The sequence below is a fragment of the Gnatocerus cornutus genome, chromosome 4, assembly GCF_029298725.1.
Source record: "Gnatocerus cornutus isolate USDA-ARS CGAHR chromosome 4, icGnaCorn1.1, whole genome shotgun sequence".
Lineage (NCBI taxonomy): Eukaryota > Metazoa > Arthropoda > Insecta > Coleoptera > Tenebrionidae > Gnatocerus > Gnatocerus cornutus.
Window position 1 is genome coordinate 875,904 of NC_142236.1, and position 17,474 is coordinate 893,377.

The following is a 17,474-nucleotide window of genomic DNA, read 5'->3' on the forward strand; positions in this document are numbered from 1 at the left end:
GTCACTTTCAAGAAAAATTGCTTTCATTCAAATTGTGGGATTTAAATTTAAATGGTGGAGGCGCCAGGTCATGGTCAGATTTGTATTACTGTTTTGTGTCGTCCTAATTCATCGCTACATTAAATTTAAGTTATTTTTTTCTTTAAATTAATTAAAATTTTTAATTTTTTACCTAGTTATGCAACTGATAATACATGCACAAGTAAAGTTCTATAATTTTCTTACCCTCTTTCCATGTCGACACATCCTCTAAGATCGCGTCCTTAGATTAGTTAGAGTCTATTTATTTATTTATTTATTTGGTGGGCGGCTGTGGATTCAAAACTTGTGTTTTAGAAAAATGTTATTGTTGTCTTGTAAAACTGTTTTAATCTTTAAAAGAAGTGCTTTTGTGGCCCTTTTTGTGTGCTTTTTCACTTTTGGTGAGTTTGGTACGTTTGTTTAAAACAAATTTTATACATTTCTGAATGTTAGGTTATGATTCTGGTTTGTTTGATTTCTGAGAAAAAATTGGCTTCTCTACAAAGACAGAGGGCTTTTCGTGTCTTTGAGATCATTTTTAAGCGTAAAGGTACATCAGGCTATGGTTACAGTGATAGAATTTCTGGAAAAACAATTTGGAGATTCTGGTTTTATATAAGAAGCAATTTTTTCACTCTTTGACTGTTAACAAGTAAAGTTGATAAAAACGTAATCAATTAACTTTATTATCATGTTTGATATTGTGTAAGCTTCGAATTCAGTTAATTACTTTGTTTTTGTGCAGTTACGGTTGTCGTTGGTGGAAATTTTCATCTTGTAATCCAATGCCGTGCTATTTCTCGACTCAATGATGGATGGTCAATTTAAGTTGCTGTCACGGCTAGTTCAAGAAATCAAGAGAAGTCAACTTTATAGTTCATAGATGTTTGCTTCTGACCATCTTTTCATTGGAATTGTCTTCATCCTTAATGAGGTAATCTGCAAATTTTCTTTAATTTGCGTTTGTCAAACTGGAAGGGAGACATCAAATTTGTGAATTTTAAATAATTTTTACGTAAAAGTTTGAATTTTCCTCCAGTTGTACAAATTTCAAATTCCACTGGACTTGAAGAATACTCAAAAATAGTACTTGCATCTGATTGGTTTAGTGAATAATGTGGTTTTTTGCCTACTAATAATTGTGCCTACTCATTGACTTTTAGGCATTTTGATGAATTTAATAATTTTGACAGTTGTGATTTTAGTATTCTGGAAAATGGGGCTGCCGTTGACTTCTGTATCAATTTGTTGCCAATGGAACACAGGTAATTGGTAAAAACTAATAAGAATACATTCTGAGATTTTGTAACGTCACAAATTGGTTGCATGTAAATGTTTCAACTTGTTTTGTTTTGTCTTTATTAAGAAAATTATACTTTCAATTAATTTTTAAATCTTTCAGAAAAAGGAAGTCATCAAGTTCCTATCTGGAGTAAAAGAAATCAAGTCTAGGCGATGCCTTTGAAGCCAAGAAAAACAGGAGAGAGAATTGGATCTTTAATTAGATGATCACTCAGCAACTTTTGAGAGAAATAAAAAATTCTGCTTCACAGACTTTGGACTGGCATCTAAGAATGAACTTTTCCATCGTAATTGTAAGCTGGAGACTTGGTTAGTTTTCGAAATTTATAAGTTTGTTGCTACGCTAGTTTTTATGCTGTCTCTGTTGATAGTTTGATGTGGCTAATATTCCCGAATTTGCTTGACTTATCAATGATCTCGTGTTGAGTATAAACATCTATGACGTTATGTAAGCTCAGAATTCAGTACAGACTCACGTAACTTTCCAATTTATGCAGTGTATGAATGTCAATGAGGGTAACACCAGAATTTCTATCGTTTTTGTGAAATCCCAACGTCTTGACATTCCCAGGATGCTGTCTTTTTATTGATTTTTGTGTTTTCAGGGAGGAGAAGTGTACAAAAGAGATGTCTCGACTGCCACCTTGACGATTACAAAGCAGATTTCCAAATTTGGTCAGTGAAGTGGAGGATTCTGCAATTTTTACTTTTTGTCTGTTTTTGTAACAAGATCTTACAGCGCTGTTGGAATTTTTAGCAATTAGAAATCTTTTTTGACAAACTCATCACTTGGAAACTTTTGCTGTTGCGATCTTGTCACGTTTCTTAAAATAGAAAGTAATTTAAGAACATAAGTGTACAGTGTTAAACTATAAGGCAAGATTTGACTACTGTTTAATGTGTTCTTTTGTTCTTTGAACGTAATTGCGCTTGTGTAGTCGAATCCGTTCATAGTTTGATTGGTTAGACTCATAGTCAATTGTTTCTTTTATAGTCTGTTAAATGTGAATTTGAATTATTTACGAAAACATTTTGTTTCTAGGAAGAACATGGATGCATTTGTTTACATGAAATCAAGGAGCATCTTGCGGTTTGGGAGACGAAAATTGCGACGGAGGAGAAGAACGAACACTTGTAGTGCATCTGTCTGAATGTGAAATCAAGTGGACATTGCAGATGTTGGATAACCACAAGGGCCTGAAGAAATCTAAAGACTTGGGACGTGAAGGTCGAAAATCAATTTTAGGAATAGTGGTATGGCCAACATTCTTGTCAAAAGTGTATATTTGGTATAATCTGTCGAAAATCGTTTGGGAGGGCTTGAAGTAGCTGTATGAACGGGCCATTTGAAAGCAATTAGAGAATGTTGAAGTTGAAATTTTCAAGATTGTTTTCAGACATACATATGTTGGAGCAAGTGTGTGGGCAAGTTGTGAATTTTTTATTTTAAATTTCCCTCGGTTTTTCAATTTGCACTGCTCTTCAGATGGCCAAAAAATGCTTGCTATTGATTGGCTAAACGAAATTTTCCCAAATCACCAACTTAATATAACAAAAATTACCAGGGTCTCACCGGTGTGTATTATTGGTTGCCTAAATTCAAGGCGATTTATTATTGTTACTAATTTGAACACTTTTCAGACAAGAAATTATTGGACCCAGGCGCTGTCGGGGCAACAAACCAAAGAGTCAAAAGTTTTAGATGTCTTCTTCTGCCATCTCTTTATTGGAAATTTTGCATTCTTCTCTTAAGGTAATTTACAAATTTTCTTTAATTTTTGTTTGTCAAACTGGAAGGAAGACATTAAAATTGCGAATTGCAAGTACTATCGCGGAAACAAAATTTCGAACATCAAATTGATTGATGTTTAAAAATTGTAAACTGTCCTTTGTCTTTATAACCTTAAAATTTATAAAAGACTCAGCAAGTGTCAGAAATTTGCTTTGTGTGTCAGTCACAATGACAATAAAGCTTGATTTACATTGCCATGTCAAAAAGTGATGTTCGAAATTTTGATTCCGCGATAGTAATTGCTAGAAAAAGTTTGAATTTTCTTTCTTCCATGTTGCACAAATAAATTCCACTGGACTTGTATAATAGGTAAAAATACTTGCTTCTGATTGGTTGAGTGAATTTGTGTTTTTGTGCCTACCAGTAATTGTGCCTACTCAACGACATTTAGGCATTTTGATGAATTTAAAAAAATGACATTTGACATTTGTGATTTCAGAGTTCTTTCTGGAAAGTGGCTGGAAAAAGGCAAAGAGAGTAAAAGAGGCTGCGGTTGTCTTCTAGTATCAACTTCTTGGAAATGGAACACAAGTTATTGGTAAAAGTAAAAACCTATTTTTTCTTTTTGTAATCAGAATTAAACAATAATAATTCTTACTTCAATAGAGATAATGGAAGTTGTGTTGTGTTCTTGAAATTGTACACACGGGGTCTTTGCGACGTGTTTTTTTTAAAGTTACGCAACTGCACAAGATGTAATTTAGTTAATTTCCGTTTTTTGTCGGATATTGAATAATAGATTATCACGGTTTTGTTGTTTCAAAATCGTTTTATTACTTCGCGTTTTCTTGTGGATTTGAGTTGTTCAATAATTTCTTTTGTTTGTTGTAAAAAAAACGGGAAATCTGATGTTTATTGCAGACGGTTTTTAACTAATTTTTAAATCTTTCAGGAAAAAGAAGTTGTGGAGTTATTTGGAGTAAAAAAAAACAAGTTCCCGGCTTTATAACCAGTTCAGCAAGCAATGAGTCATGCAGCGAACGAACTTCTTTATTTGTTAAGCAAGGAGATTTTGACTTTCTATCAAGAAGTGAAGAATCACCATCATAGCTGCAAACTGAAGAGATAGGGTGAGTTTTTAAAATTGAAAAGTTTGTTGCTACTTGTACTGTCTCTGTTGATGGTTTGATGTGGTCTGACAGACAAGCACAGTCAGACTATGAACAAGAATTCAAACTAGCTACATGCAAACGAAATGAGCCAACTTCATATTTTAATTAGTTGTTTAATTTGTTATAAATCTAAATTTTGGAGTTTGTCGATTTTCGCTTTTAACCAGTTCATTGCTCTATTGGAATGCCAAGATGACTTTTAACAAACGGCAAAAAATTTTGAGGGAGTTATTTTTTAGGATAACGCACTGCAGTAGAGCAATTTTTTGACTTATTTGATTTGAATGATCAAAACTAGCATCACTACAGAGATAGTTTTCTATTATCTTTATAGAACTTTAGGAAAATGAGAACTAGTTGCAGCTTCTGGCTGGGTGAGACATTATTTGTTGTCTTTGGTAATTACCAAATATATTATAAATATGTGTAAAGTTATGTAAGTTTAGAGTTCAGCAGACTTGGGTAACTTCTCAATTTTTCCAGTTTAACGGATGAGCTTAATCCAAGAACTTTTATGGTTTTCGTGAAGTCTCGTGGTTCAGACGTTTCCTGGATGCAGTCTGGGATCAACAATCACGCGGAAGGTTGGGCCCTTTTGACCACAGCAACACTTCTTATACAAGAACGTTTTTGGATAGAAAATTTCATCTTTTGTTATGAGAGTCATTTGCACTTGTTTCATTTTTTGTTTGGTAAACTGTCCACTCCATGTTATTCAAATTTACTAAATTTAAATACGGCCAAAAATTCCTTCTTTTGATTGGTTGTTTTAAAGTCGCTGATTTTCTTGTATTCTTGGTTGTGATTTTTGAATGTTTTCAGGGAAGAGAAGAGTACAGAATAGACGTTTCAACGGCCACATGGAGGATTTTTTGGCAATGAGAAATTCATCATTTGGAAACTTTTGTGTTGCGTTTTTTAAGATACAAATATGATTTCCGTCGTTTTGGTTGTTGTTGATGGAAATCGTGAAAATTCAGCGTTCTTGATTGGGTAAGTTGCACATTTCTTTTAATTTTTGTTTTTAAACTCGAAGGAAGACATTAAACTTGCGAATTTCAAGTAATTGCTGTGAAAAAAGTTAGAATTTTCCTCTAAATTGCCAAAATAAATTTCCACTGGACTTGTACAATAGGCAAAAATACTTGCTTCTGATTGGTTCAGTAAATTAGGTATTTTTGTGCCTACCAGAAATTCTGCCTACTTTCGACTTTTAGGCATTTTAATGCATTTAAAAAAAATGACACATGTGATTTTAGTGCTCTAGAAAATCGTTAGTTCTGCATCAATTTCTCGGAAATAAAACAGCAGTGATTGCTAAATGTAAGAACACATTTCACTTTTTCCATTTTGGATAATTACGTGATCATTAACATTTTGTTTAAACTGTAAATGTAAATCTTTGGACTTGTGTGGACATTTCTGGTCTGACTCCTCAAAAACATTAACAGAATAGAAAAATGTAGGAAAGTGAATCAGACTTTCAATTAGAACTCTATTGGTAAAAAAGTGACTAGAGATAAACAACAAAATTTCGACTATAGTTTATTATTTAATAATTCAAACGGTCTTGTTTCAGATTACCTTCGATGAGTGGAGTGGGAATGACCAACTGCATTGATGGACAAATTGGCAAGAGTTAATCGATGGTGGGTGGATAGCCTCAGCTAAAGTTGTTTTCAAGATGGAAGTAGCAGGGGTCCAGTTGTTGGAGAGACAAAAAGATGCTAAACAATGGTAAGCGTTTTCTTTCTATTTGCTGATCTCAATAACCGGAAGTTTTATTCCAGATTCAGATTGCTTCAGAAATCTTTAATTACTATGTTTTCTATAAATTAGATCTCTATCAAATTTTGAATTTCCCTTTTTTTTTATTTTGATTAGATTTGAGAACTTGAGACAGTGTATTAGCTATACCAACACAATTAAGAAAGTAGGCTCGAACTTTATCTGTAGGGGGCTTAGGACACTGAGCTAGGAGCGGGAGTTTAAGTTAGTTGTCGGTAGAAACACAACTGCCCTTCTTCACAAAACTAACATAATTGCAGTCAGTATAGGTTTAAAACTTTTTTTATTTATAAAATGATTATGTTAGCATTGTCTAGGAGTGTAGACGCACTTTACGGGATACCTTGGTCAAAATGCTCACCCACGGGATAGGCTTTGTCTGAATACCGAGGGCCGAGTTCATTTTGGGTTCACCAAAATCTCCTACGGTGCTTGTGTTCGCGGGGGTTGACTTTGATACACTAAAATTCATTCTGTCTACCATTTCTATTGAATTTCTCTATTCATCCATCTTCATTATGCCGTGCAACGTGTTGGAAACTTCATGAGTTGATTTGAACAGAAGAAGAAGAAGAAGAAAGAAGCGGTGGCACTCCTAGGCTCGAAATTGTGTCGGTAGAAGGTTTGTTTCGCTTTTGCAAGTTTAGTGTGTTCATAGTTTTATTTTTTAGATCTGGCGAACACTTGAAAATGCCTGGATGATGGATAGCTGTGAAACTGAGGTGAGCCGGTTGGCTAAACTCTTTGATCTTGTATGAATTGCCGAAATTCACGCCCTTGTCTCTTTTTTTTGTATCGTCTTGTCGCTGTTTTTAGTCTAAATTGCTAACTTCGCGTTTCTAAACTTAAAACCCTCGAATTCGCGCCGTTGTCCCTTTTTTTCGCATCGCTCTATCGCTGTTTTTAGTCTAATTCGCTAACTTCGCGTTTCTAAACTTAAAAACCTCAAATTCGCGCCCTTGTCCCTTTTTTTCGCATCGCTCTATCGCTGTTTTTAGTCTAAATCGCTAACTTCGCGTTTCTAAACTTAAAAACCTCAAATTCGCGCCGTTGTCCCTTTTTTTCGCATCGCTCTATCGCTGTTTTTAGTCTAATTCGCTAACTTTGCGTTTCTAAACTTAAAAACCTCAAATTCGGGCCCTTGTCCCTTTTTTTCGCATCGCTCTGTCGCTGTTTTTAGTCTAAATCGCTAACTTCGCGTTTCTAAACTTAAAACCCTCAAATTTGCGCCCTTGTCCCTTTTTTTCGCATCGCTCTATCGCTGTTTTTTGTCAAAATCGCTAACTTCGCGTTTCTAAACTTAAAAACCTCAAATTCGCGCCCTTGTCCCTTTTTTTCGCATCGCTCTGTCGCTGTTTTTAGTCTAAATCGCTAACTTCGCGTTTCTAAACTTAAAACCCTCGAATTCGCGCCCTTGTCCCTTTTTTTCGCATCGCTCTATCGCTGTTTTTTGTCTAAATTGCTAACTTCGCGTTTCTAAACTTAAAAACCTCAAATTCGCGCCCTTGTCCCTTTTTTTCGCATCGCTCTATCGCTGTTTTTAGTCTAAATCGTTAACTTCGCGTTTCTAAACTTAAAAACCTCAAATTCGCGCCGTTGTCCCTTTTTTTCGCATCGCTCTATCGCTGTTTTTAGTCTAATTCGCTAACTTTGCGTTTCTAAACTTAAAAACCTCAAATTCGCGCCCTTGTCCCTTTTTTTCGCATCGCTCTGTCGCTGTTTTTAGTCTAAATCGCTAACTTCGCGTTTCTAAACTTAAAACCCTCGAATTCGCGCCCTTGTCCCTTTTTTTCGCATCGCTCTATCGCTGTTTTTTGTCTAAATTGCTAACTTCGCGTTTCTAAACTTAAAAACCTCAAATTCGCGCCCTTGTCCCTTTTTTTCGCATCGCTCTATCGCTGTTTTTAGTCTAAATCGCTAACTTCGCGTTTCTAAACTTAAAACCCTCGAATTCGCGCCCTTGTCCCTTTTTTTCGCATCGCTCTATCGCTGTTTTTTGTCTAAATTGCTAACTTCGCGTTTCTAAACTTAAAAACCTCAAATTCGCGCCCTTGTCCCTTTTTTTCGCATCGCTCTATCGCTGTTTTTAGTCTAAATCGCTAACTTCGCGTTTCTAAACTTAAAAACCTCAAATTCGCGCCGTTGTCCCTTTTTTTCGCATCGCTCTATCGCTGTTTTTAGTCTAAATTGCTAACTTCGCGTTTCTAAACTTAAAAACCTCAAATTCGCGCCGTTGTCCCTTTTTTTCGCATCGCTCTATCGCTGTTTTTAGTCTAAATCGCTAACTTCGCGTTTCTAAACTTAAAAACCTCAAATTCGCGCCGTTGTCCCTTTTTTTCGCATCGCTCTATCGCTGTTTTTAGTCTAAATCGCTAACTTCGCGTTTCTAAACTTAAAAACCTCAAATTCGCGCCGTTGTCCCTTTTTTTCGCATCGCTCTATCGCTGTTTTTAGTCTAAATCGCTAACTTCGCGTTTCTAAACTTAAAAACCTCAAATTCGCGCCGTTGTCCCTTTTTTTCGCATCGCTCTATCGCTGTTTTTAGTCTAAATCGCTAACTTCGCGTTTCTAAACTTAAAACCCTCGAATTCGCGCCCTTGTCCCTTTTTTCGCATCGCTCTGTCGCTGTTTTTGTCTAAATCGCTAACTTCGCGTTTCTACACTTAAAAACCTCAAATTCGCGCCCTTGTCCCTTTTTTTCGCATCGCTCTATCGCTGTTTTTAGTCTAAATCGCTAACTTCGCGTTTCTAAACTTAAAAACCTCAAATTCGCGCCGTTGTCCCTTTTTTTCGCATCGCTCTATCGCTGTTTTTAGTCTAAATCGCTAACTTCGCGTTTCTAAACTTAAAAACCTCAAATTCGCGCCGTTGTCCCTTTTTTTCGCATCGCTCTATCGCTGTTTTTAGTCTAAATCGCTAACTTCGCGTTTCTAAACTTAAAACCCTCGAATTCGCGCCCTTGTCCCTTTTTTCGCATCGCTCTGTCGCTGTTTTTGTCTAAATCGCTAACTTCGCGTTTCTACACTTAAAAACCTCAAATTCGCGCCCTTGTCCCTTTTTTTCGCATCGCTCTATCGCTGTTTTTAGTCTAAATCGCTAACTTCGCGTTTCTAAACTTAAAAACCTCAAATTCGCGCCGTTGTCCCTTTTTTTCGCATCGCTCTATCGCTGTTTTTAGTCTAAATCGCTAACTTCGCGTTTCTAAACTTAAAAACCTCAAATTCGCGCCGTTGTCCCTTTTTTTCGCATCGCTCTATCGCTGTTTTTAGTCTAAATCGCTAACTTCGCGTTTCTAAACTTAAAACCCTCGAATTCGCGCCCTTGTCCCTTTTTTCGCATCGCTCTGTCGCTGTTTTTGTCTAAATCGCTAACTTCGCGTTTCTAAACTTAAAAACCTCAAATTCGCGCCCTTGTCCCTTTTTTTCGCATCGCTCTATCGCTGTTTTTAGTCTAAATCGCTAACTTCGCGTTTCTAAACTTAAAAACCTCAAATTCGCGCCGTTGTCCCTTTTTTTCGCATCGCTCTATCGCTGTTTTTAGTCTAAATCGCTAACTTCGCGTTTCTAAACTTAAAACCCTCGAATTCGCGCCCTTGTCCCTTTTTTCGCATCGCTCTGTCGCTGTTTTTGTCTAAATCGCTAACTTCGCGTTTCTAAACTTAAAAACCTCGAATTCGCGCCCTTGTCCCTTTTTTTCGCATCGCTCTATCGCTGTTTTTAGTCTAAATCGCTAACTTCGCGTTTCTAAACTTAAAAACCTCAAATTCGCGCCGTTGTCCCTTTTTTTCGCATCGCTCTATCGCTGTTTTTAGTCTAAATCGCTAACTTCGCGTTTCTAAACTTAAAACCCTCGAATTCGCGCCCTTGTCCCTTTTTTCGCATCGCTCTGTCGCTGTTTTTGTCTAAATCGCTAACTTCGCGTTTCTAAACTTAAAAACCTCAAATTCGCGCCCTTGTCCCTTTTTTTCGCATCGCTCTATCGCTGTTTTTAGTCTAAATCGCTAACTTCGCGTTTCTAAACTTAAAAACCTCAAATTCGCGCCGTTGTCCCTTTTTTTCGCATCGCTCTATCGCTGTTTTTAGTCTAAATCGCTAACTTCGCGTTTCTAAACTTAAAACCCTCGAATTCGCGCCCTTGTCCCTTTTTTTCGCATCGCTCTATCGCTGTTTTTAGTCTAAATCGCTAACTTCGCGTTTCTAAACTTAAAACCCTCGAATTCGCGCCCTTGTCCCTTTTTTCGCATCGCTCTGTCGCTGTTTTTGTCTAAATCGCTAACTTCGCGTTTCTAAACTTAAAAACCTCAAATTCGCGCCCTTGTCCCTTTTTTTCGCATCGCTCTATCGCTGTTTTTAGTCTAAATCGCTAACTTCGCGTTTCTAAACTTAAAAACCTCAAATTCGCGCCGTTGTCCCTTTTTTTCGCATCGCTCTATCGCTGTTTTTAGTCTAAATCGCTAACTTCGCGTTTCTAAACTTAAAAACCTCAAATTCGCGCCGTTGTCCCTTTTTTTCGCATCGCTCTATCGCTGTTTTTAGTCTAAATCGCTAACTTCGCGTTTCTAAACTTAAAACCCTCGAATTCGCGCCCTTGTCCCTTTTTTTCGCATCGCTCTATCGCTGTTTTTAGTCTAAATCGCTAACTTTGCGTTTCTAAACTTAAAAACCTCAAATTCGCGCCCTTGTCTCTTTTTTTCGCATCGCTCTGTCGCTGTTTTTGTCTAAATCGCTAACTTCGCGTTTCTAAACTTAAAACCCTCGAATTCGTGCCCTTGTCCCTTTTTTTCGCATCGCTCTATCGCTGTTTTTAGTCTAAATTGCTAACTTCGCGTTTCTAAACTTAAAAACCTCAAATTCGCGCCCTTGTCCCTTTTTTCGCATCGCTCTGTCGCTGTTTTTAGTCTAAATCGCTAACTTCGCGTTTCTAAACTTAAAAACCTCAAATTCGCGCCGTTGTCCCTTTTTTTCGCATCGCTCTATCGCTGTTTTTAGTCTAAATCGCTAACTTCGCGTTTCTAAACTTAAAACCCTCGAATTCGCGCCCTTGTCCCTTTTTTTCGCATCGCTCTATCGCTGTTTTTAGTCTAAATCGCTAACTTTGCGTTTCTAAACTTAAAAACCTCAAATTCGCGCCCTTGTCTCTTTTTTTCGCATCGCTCTGTCGCTGTTTTTGTCTAAATCGCTAACTTCGCGTTTCTAAACTTAAAACCCTCGAATTCGTGCCCTTGTCCCTTTTTTTCGCATCGCTCTATCGCTGTTTTTAGTTTCAATTGCTAACTTCGCTTTTGTCAATTTGAAATTGCCAAAATTCGCGTTTTTGTCACATTTTTTTAATCTGAAAAGTGTCGCAATTTGTCTCTCGCGAGCCACTGAATCAAGTAATTGAAAAATGTTCCCAAAAAGTCCATAAATTAATTCTAATTAATGTATTTTGTTTCAGTGTCTCAAAAACTTGTTTTTTGCTTTGAGAACTTGGACCTGGAGTGTGCCACTCTGTAGAGGAGTTCGTCGTTCGCAGCAGTTGGTGTTCTTCTTCAAAACCGCGGCAAGAAACTATTGAAAATTGTTAAAATTTGAATTAATTTTTGTACCTGGTTAATTAATAAAGTCGATAATAGATGGCGCTAATTGTTACCTCTCCCGAACACTTGACTCCTCCAAAACTATAAAAGAGTGCTTAAAAAAATGGGGAAAGGGTGGTGGGGACCGGACCCCAACCTCCACTATCCGACAAGCTTCAATAAGAAAGTGTCTATTCTTTGTGATGTTAATATGAGAGATATAATAATAGACAGTGTCTATTATTTATAATGTTAATAATATAATAGACACGAAAGTGTCTATTATATTATTGACGTTTTACAGTTTTCTTTAATGAAAAATTTGAGCTTTTGCTACCCGTTGATAGATGGCGCCACATTCGACTTTTTATTAAAAAAAAATTTGAAATTTAGTTTTTGAAAACTTAACATTTTACAAACAGTCGAATTTTTGTTTGGGTGATAATTTACTGTAATGATTTTTAACTTTCGCTACCCGCTGATAGATGGCGCCACTATAGGTTTTACTCTTTTTTTTTGCTTCAAAGAAAATAGCTTCAATAATTTGTCCATGTTGCAGTTTTCTGAAGTTAGATGCTGTTAACACCCGTTGTTGGATCTAATTTTAAATTTAAAATTAAAGTCACGAAAATGTATAAAACTTGTTCAAAATAATCCTAATTGTATAAATAAAAAAAAAAACGAAACCAAAATTTTGATTTGAAAGTTATTTTTATTCATAAAATTTGAAAATTTGAAGGATTAAAAAAAAGTATAAATTTTACAATTAATTGTATGAGAATGACAAATTATACCTTACAATTTACAATTCATAAACATTTTGCAACCAAAACAGCGAATTTTGGTCGTTAAAAACTTAATTTTATTTATCACAAAAAGCGATTCTCCAATCGTAAATGTTTCTGGCTTCGTGGCTGTTAAATTTGGTAGTAGAAGAATGCTCGGCAACGGTAAGCCTGTGGAGAAAAAGAAATTACTGTTAATATGTGCATTTGATCACATTCTAGATCGTTTTCCCTGTTACCTTTGTTTAATTTAAATTTAAGTTGTTAATTGGTTTTCTAACGAAAGTGAACAAGTAAATTCAATTCAAGATCGCATTGCAATATGTTGACAAAAACATGTTTAAAATAATGAGTAAATGTAGGCAACCAATAACAAACAAGTATTTCAAAAATTTAAAACGACCAATCAAAAGGAAGCAATCTTAGCAAGAGAAGTTAGCCACACCAATGTGGTAAAAAAAAACAGTAATGTGTATTGTTGGTTGCCTATGAAATGCACCCGCGCCATCTATCGAGAGTGAGACATCGAAGTAAAACTTAAAATCAAATCGAATATCAATTCTTATCGACGTTCACTCGCAAAAACTAATTATAAAATGATTCATTATCTCATTAGAAGCGTTGTGATTCCATTGAGGCCTGTTTACCTAAAGATTTTGATTGGAATGTCATCAAGGATTCAAATCCATTTCTCTTGTGTTAAAAATTAGATAACTTGTTGAATGCCAACTTTGCGAAGTATTTCCATCGGTAGACCTCCATGTATACAGCTTCATGGTCCTCCAACATCTGAAATATGAGATAAATTCATTGTCAAGCAGATTAGTTAGAAACAAACCGTGTATTATATAGTCAATTCAAACTTGACTGTATGCAGTTGTATCAGCACTTTGTTCCTTGTAAACGGAGTTTCGACATCATTGCTTGTTAACCAGAACCTTCCCTGACAAGTGAGAATCTTAAAAATCTTCATTATAAAACTAGTTCCATAATTGAAGAACTTTTACCTGTGACAGAGATGTAAATCAAGTGCTTCACACCATGACGATGATCTCTGTAGAACGACACCTTCACCAGCTCGTCATTTCCTAGTGAGCTGAGAGACGCATCAACAGCAAAAACCAACCCCAAGTTTGAAAAGAAAGTGATGTTATCCTACAACAAACAAATTTAACTTTCATGAGCCTTCAAAGTTTCATTCTTACGTTTTTAGGTTATCAACATTCCACTTGCGCTTCCAACAGACACCCTGGGGGCCCCACATCCACCTGCTCGACATCTTCCAGCTAAAACAACACGATTAAACACAGAGAGGTTATGATATGACAGTTCTCACCTTTCATGGAAGTCGCGCTACCAACCTGATGGATGCAAAGTTACTAATTGGAAGTGGTTACAATGCCGCCGGCTAGTTCGTAGCAAACTTCACGCGATGGTTGGGGGTGCGTGGTTTGAATTCAATAATAAAACTCCTTCTAGATATGCATTATATTTAACTTTATTAATTTATAATTCTTTTATAAAGTTTCATATGAACTGGATAGCTTTCCGAAATAAATCCAAATCAATGCAAAAACGAATTTACTGCAGTAAAATTCATATATTCATGTAAATGTCGTAAACCATTTTCAGTTGAGTTGGATTTATTTGGCAAAAGTTAGTAATATAATAATAATAATGAATAATAATAAGAAAAAGAGACATGACTGTTGAAAGGATCTTTACAATAGATTATGTAATGTTTGAGCATTTGAATAGTCGCTCCGTCATGTCTGATACATTTTTTTAATAAATGGACTGTAATCCTTATTTCAAAATATGAAATTACATATTACTGTATAATACATATTATCCTGATATATTAAAAGTTACATTGTAAAAGTAATAATTTCCATAAACTGTAAGAAAGACCAGCAAAATCGACAGTGTAAAAATAACAAAATATGATAAATTTCATACATGGATAGAAAGTTCACGCATTCATTGTCTAATTTACTCATATGTTTTTACATTATCGTATTACAAGTTTAGCAGGTTATAAATATTAATTCAATTATCTACTATATATAATATAATAATATAATATTATGTAATAATTTTATTTTATAATAATTTTGTGTAAAATGTAATAAAACTGACATGCAACAGAGTATGGCGTGGATTATCTTATATAATTGATGGAGATTCGTCCGAATATGATAACTGGGTACTCGCACCCTTCTCCTGCATATATCGTCTACAGCAGACCGAATAATACTGTATACAAGCGTAGATCAGACATCTTTCCTTCCTCAGAAGAGACGTCATCATGAAAGCTTAAGTAAATAATAGACTTATGACTAGAAATAAATAAATAAATAAATAAATAAATAAACAACGTAGTAACAAAGCAAACAACTTAATAATTTCATCACCAACACGTTTTCATTGACTAGATCATGTCGAAACTTGGGCAAAAGCTAAAACGAAAAATAAACAGTTTGGTCCCAGCATAGTAATGTTGGGTGAAATAAAAACCAATAAATTGGCAAGATCTCAGACTATGTTCAAACTTGTTTCTAAGATTAATGAGTATGAGTACCGCTTTGGTTCCATATGCTCAACCTTAATTTTGTAATAAATGCCATACACGTTATAAATTATGACTAGAACCTACTCCCTACTCTACTCGTAGCTAAAATATATGATGATGAGTGGATGTGTCGTAAGTGGGCTAAATTAAACGATTCCATGATATTAAGCGCCTGTTGACTTTTTTTTAGCATCTAAAATATAAAAAATGGACCACCAGATCCCGACAATCACATTTTCTGTTGCGTTTTCCATAATAATGGGGATAGGCGAGTTGGAGAAATGCTCAAATTTAAAGAGTCGAGACTCCCGAAACGAACAACGAATCTGTTTCACACACGTCACGTCGTCATTACACAGATATTCTTGTATCACAGAATCAAATGGGACATGGTCTTAAGTCGAGCATCATAAAAGCAATGCTCGGTGCACGAAATATGATCTAAACAGTCGTTTTTGCCGCTATCCTATCAAAGCAGCCCTAGAATTCTTATTAATTACGTCTTAGAAACAACACTCTGTGAATACAGATTTAGCGTAGTTAGATTAGGTACAAATGATTAAGCACGGGACACGAATAATTATTTACACTTTTTTTTTTAATAATTATTATCAATCGTCAAACGTGTCTGACCCATTTGACCAATTCGGCTTTTGTCGCTTTTATTATGTACACAACATCGAAAAGAACAAATTTTGGCAAAGAGATATGCGTACCCGGCGCTCGGGCGCGCGGGCTCAATTTTGTTTAAAAATTTATACTATAAATTGCATTAAAGTAGAAAAATATATGTTTTATCCATTAGTAAATTGTTATTTACACTCTATAATAACAAACAATCAACGTCGTCTTTTTGCTTCTTTTTTTTTTATCTAATTTACACAAATCGGCGACTTGGCGAATGGATCGTACAGTTTTGAGACACTCTCGTCTTGTCTTTGAAATGTTTAAATTTGACACTTCCTGTGGGTCGTTTTGCGTGCGATAACAGTTGATGTGATTGTCCGAATCAATTTTGAATCGACAGGTACGTTTCTTGTCAGCGACAGGAAAGGACCAACATTTTGTATAAAATGGTGCAATCGAATGGACCCCAATATATATACAGCATGGGATGAAAATGTCTTGATAGCGCGGAACTATGAATACATATACTAATAGAAACACGATGACCGCCCTCTCACGATGAGAAACAGTTAGACAAATAATTGCAAAAACATACCCTGTATCCTAGAATCACTTCGCTGCGTTTAGAGATTGATTATTATCCGCTCTTGCCTGATTGGGGAGACCATATTATATTTTTAATGAATTAGACTAGACAGATGAGACCCACCAGTACCAAAAGGCCTCCGCAAGTCTAATGTGTGTGTGTCGTCGTCGTCGTAGTAGTAATCACCGCCGCTTATCTACATTTTATATGTAAAAACGCTTAAGATGCTGATTTTGCTACCAACAATTAAAACTAGCAAAAAGGCATCATGCAGAAAGGAGAACTTGAGAGATTCTAGTTCCTGAGAACGCGCCGCCCACCACTCGCCAAACCAACAACTTTCCAAGTTCCAGAAAATTTTTGGCACACCAACATCCCGTTCGTTCTCTGGATGAGTTGGTGGCTTTGGCGGGCGGGCGGGCGAGCGAGCGAGCGAATTTGTGCCATTTGTGGAGGAAGCAGAGTGTGGGGGGTTGATTTTTGGTAGGGGTAAGTCTCGAGTTAGTTCCGGGAGCTGCCACCCTCCCTGGTTAGCAAGTATAGAGGTACTAAAAGTATATTTACTTCCAGCGCAGAAGGAATGTCATTAGCAAGCGTGGAATGCACTAACTACTAAAAAACAATAAGAAAATATATAACTTTTGCGATATTAATTAGCTTGTAATAATAAGTTGAAACAAGATTTAACTAAATAAAAAAGTACGTTTCACATTAGGTGTATCAGTCGTTCTGTTAATATTGCACAATAGTATCTCAGCCGAAAAAGAAATGAAAAAATAAATCATTTGTATAATCTAAATACATTAGATTCAATAAATATTATATATGTTTACTAAATATAGTCTTAGGGCTAAATTAATCCTAATTATATTATCTAGAATCCGCAGCCGCAGTGGCTGGATAATTTGACTAGAGTGGCCCAGCCGAGTGCTTCTCCACTCTTTTCCCGGGTTTTGCCCCTGGAGCCCCGGAGAGCCCCGCAAAGCGTCAACTAACTTCTCAACAACTATTTGGCGAAAACGCACATTTGCATTTTGATATATAAACTTATACATTAGATAAAATTCATAAATTGCGAACGTATTGTTCTAAAATCGATAATGACTATACCTTGATGGTATCACGACCACTCTTTGGCTATCCTAATCGCTACCCCTAATATGTTACAGATTAATATATAGTTGGTACTTTGTAAGGATTATGTTACTTAACTTTAGTAGAAATATTCTATTTTTTTTTTGTATAGGTATTGTTAAATATAAATGTCATGGCTCCTTTCTTTTTGGGAGACCCGACATGGTACCGTGTGCCCCCATAAGTGCGACTCCGAGC

General features: G+C 36.0%; 1 protein-coding gene and 4 long non-coding RNA genes across 7 annotated transcripts; 3 read left to right on the forward strand and 2 right to left on the reverse strand.

Moving 5' to 3' along the window:
• Window positions 1-852: 852 nt before the first annotated feature.
• LOC148175728 (uncharacterized) lies at window positions 853-2,474 on the forward strand. Of its 3 annotated transcripts, none has more exons than XM_088034143.1 (4): window positions 853-955; window positions 1,215-1,286; window positions 1,929-1,998; window positions 2,366-2,474. In XM_088034143.1, the coding sequence occupies exons 2-4, from the start codon at window positions 1,238-1,240 to the stop codon at window positions 2,472-2,474; spliced, it is 228 nt and encodes a 75-aa protein (XP_087890269.1). In that variant the 5' UTR covers window positions 853-955; window positions 1,215-1,237. The 3 variants fall into 3 exon arrangements, with proteins under 3 accessions (XP_087890269.1, XP_087890268.1, XP_087890267.1); XM_088034142.1 differs by lacking the exon at window positions 853-955 and adding an exon at window positions 1,424-1,632; XM_088034141.1 differs by lacking the exon at window positions 853-955 and adding an exon at window positions 1,424-1,632 and having other exon boundaries at window positions 1,929-2,035; window positions 2,366-2,461.
• On the forward strand, window positions 2,406-4,180 carry LOC148175729 (uncharacterized). The gene is made up of 4 exons (XR_015769937.1): window positions 2,406-2,577; window positions 2,965-3,076; window positions 3,555-3,659; window positions 4,008-4,180. It is a non-coding gene; the product is annotated as an uncharacterized LOC148175729 (long non-coding RNA).
• A 1,268-nt stretch (window positions 4,181-5,448) lies between these two features.
• LOC148175730 (uncharacterized) lies at window positions 5,449-11,634 on the forward strand. The gene is made up of 5 exons (XR_015769939.1): window positions 5,449-5,550; window positions 5,807-5,964; window positions 6,018-6,637; window positions 6,687-6,737; window positions 11,452-11,634. It is a non-coding gene; the product is annotated as an uncharacterized LOC148175730 (long non-coding RNA).
• A 630-nt stretch (window positions 11,635-12,264) lies between these two features.
• On the reverse strand, window positions 12,265-13,096 carry LOC148175731 (uncharacterized). Its single transcript, XR_015769938.1, has 2 exons — window positions 13,005-13,096; window positions 12,265-12,528 (listed from the first exon to the last, which is right to left on the reverse strand). It is a non-coding gene; the product is annotated as an uncharacterized LOC148175731 (long non-coding RNA).
• On the reverse strand, window positions 13,056-13,700 carry LOC148175732 (uncharacterized). Its single transcript, XR_015770081.1, has 5 exons — window positions 13,694-13,700; window positions 13,591-13,643; window positions 13,365-13,512; window positions 13,196-13,315; window positions 13,056-13,146 (listed from the first exon to the last, which is right to left on the reverse strand). It is a non-coding gene; the product is annotated as an uncharacterized LOC148175732 (long non-coding RNA).
• Window positions 13,701-17,474: the final 3,774 nt, after the last annotated feature.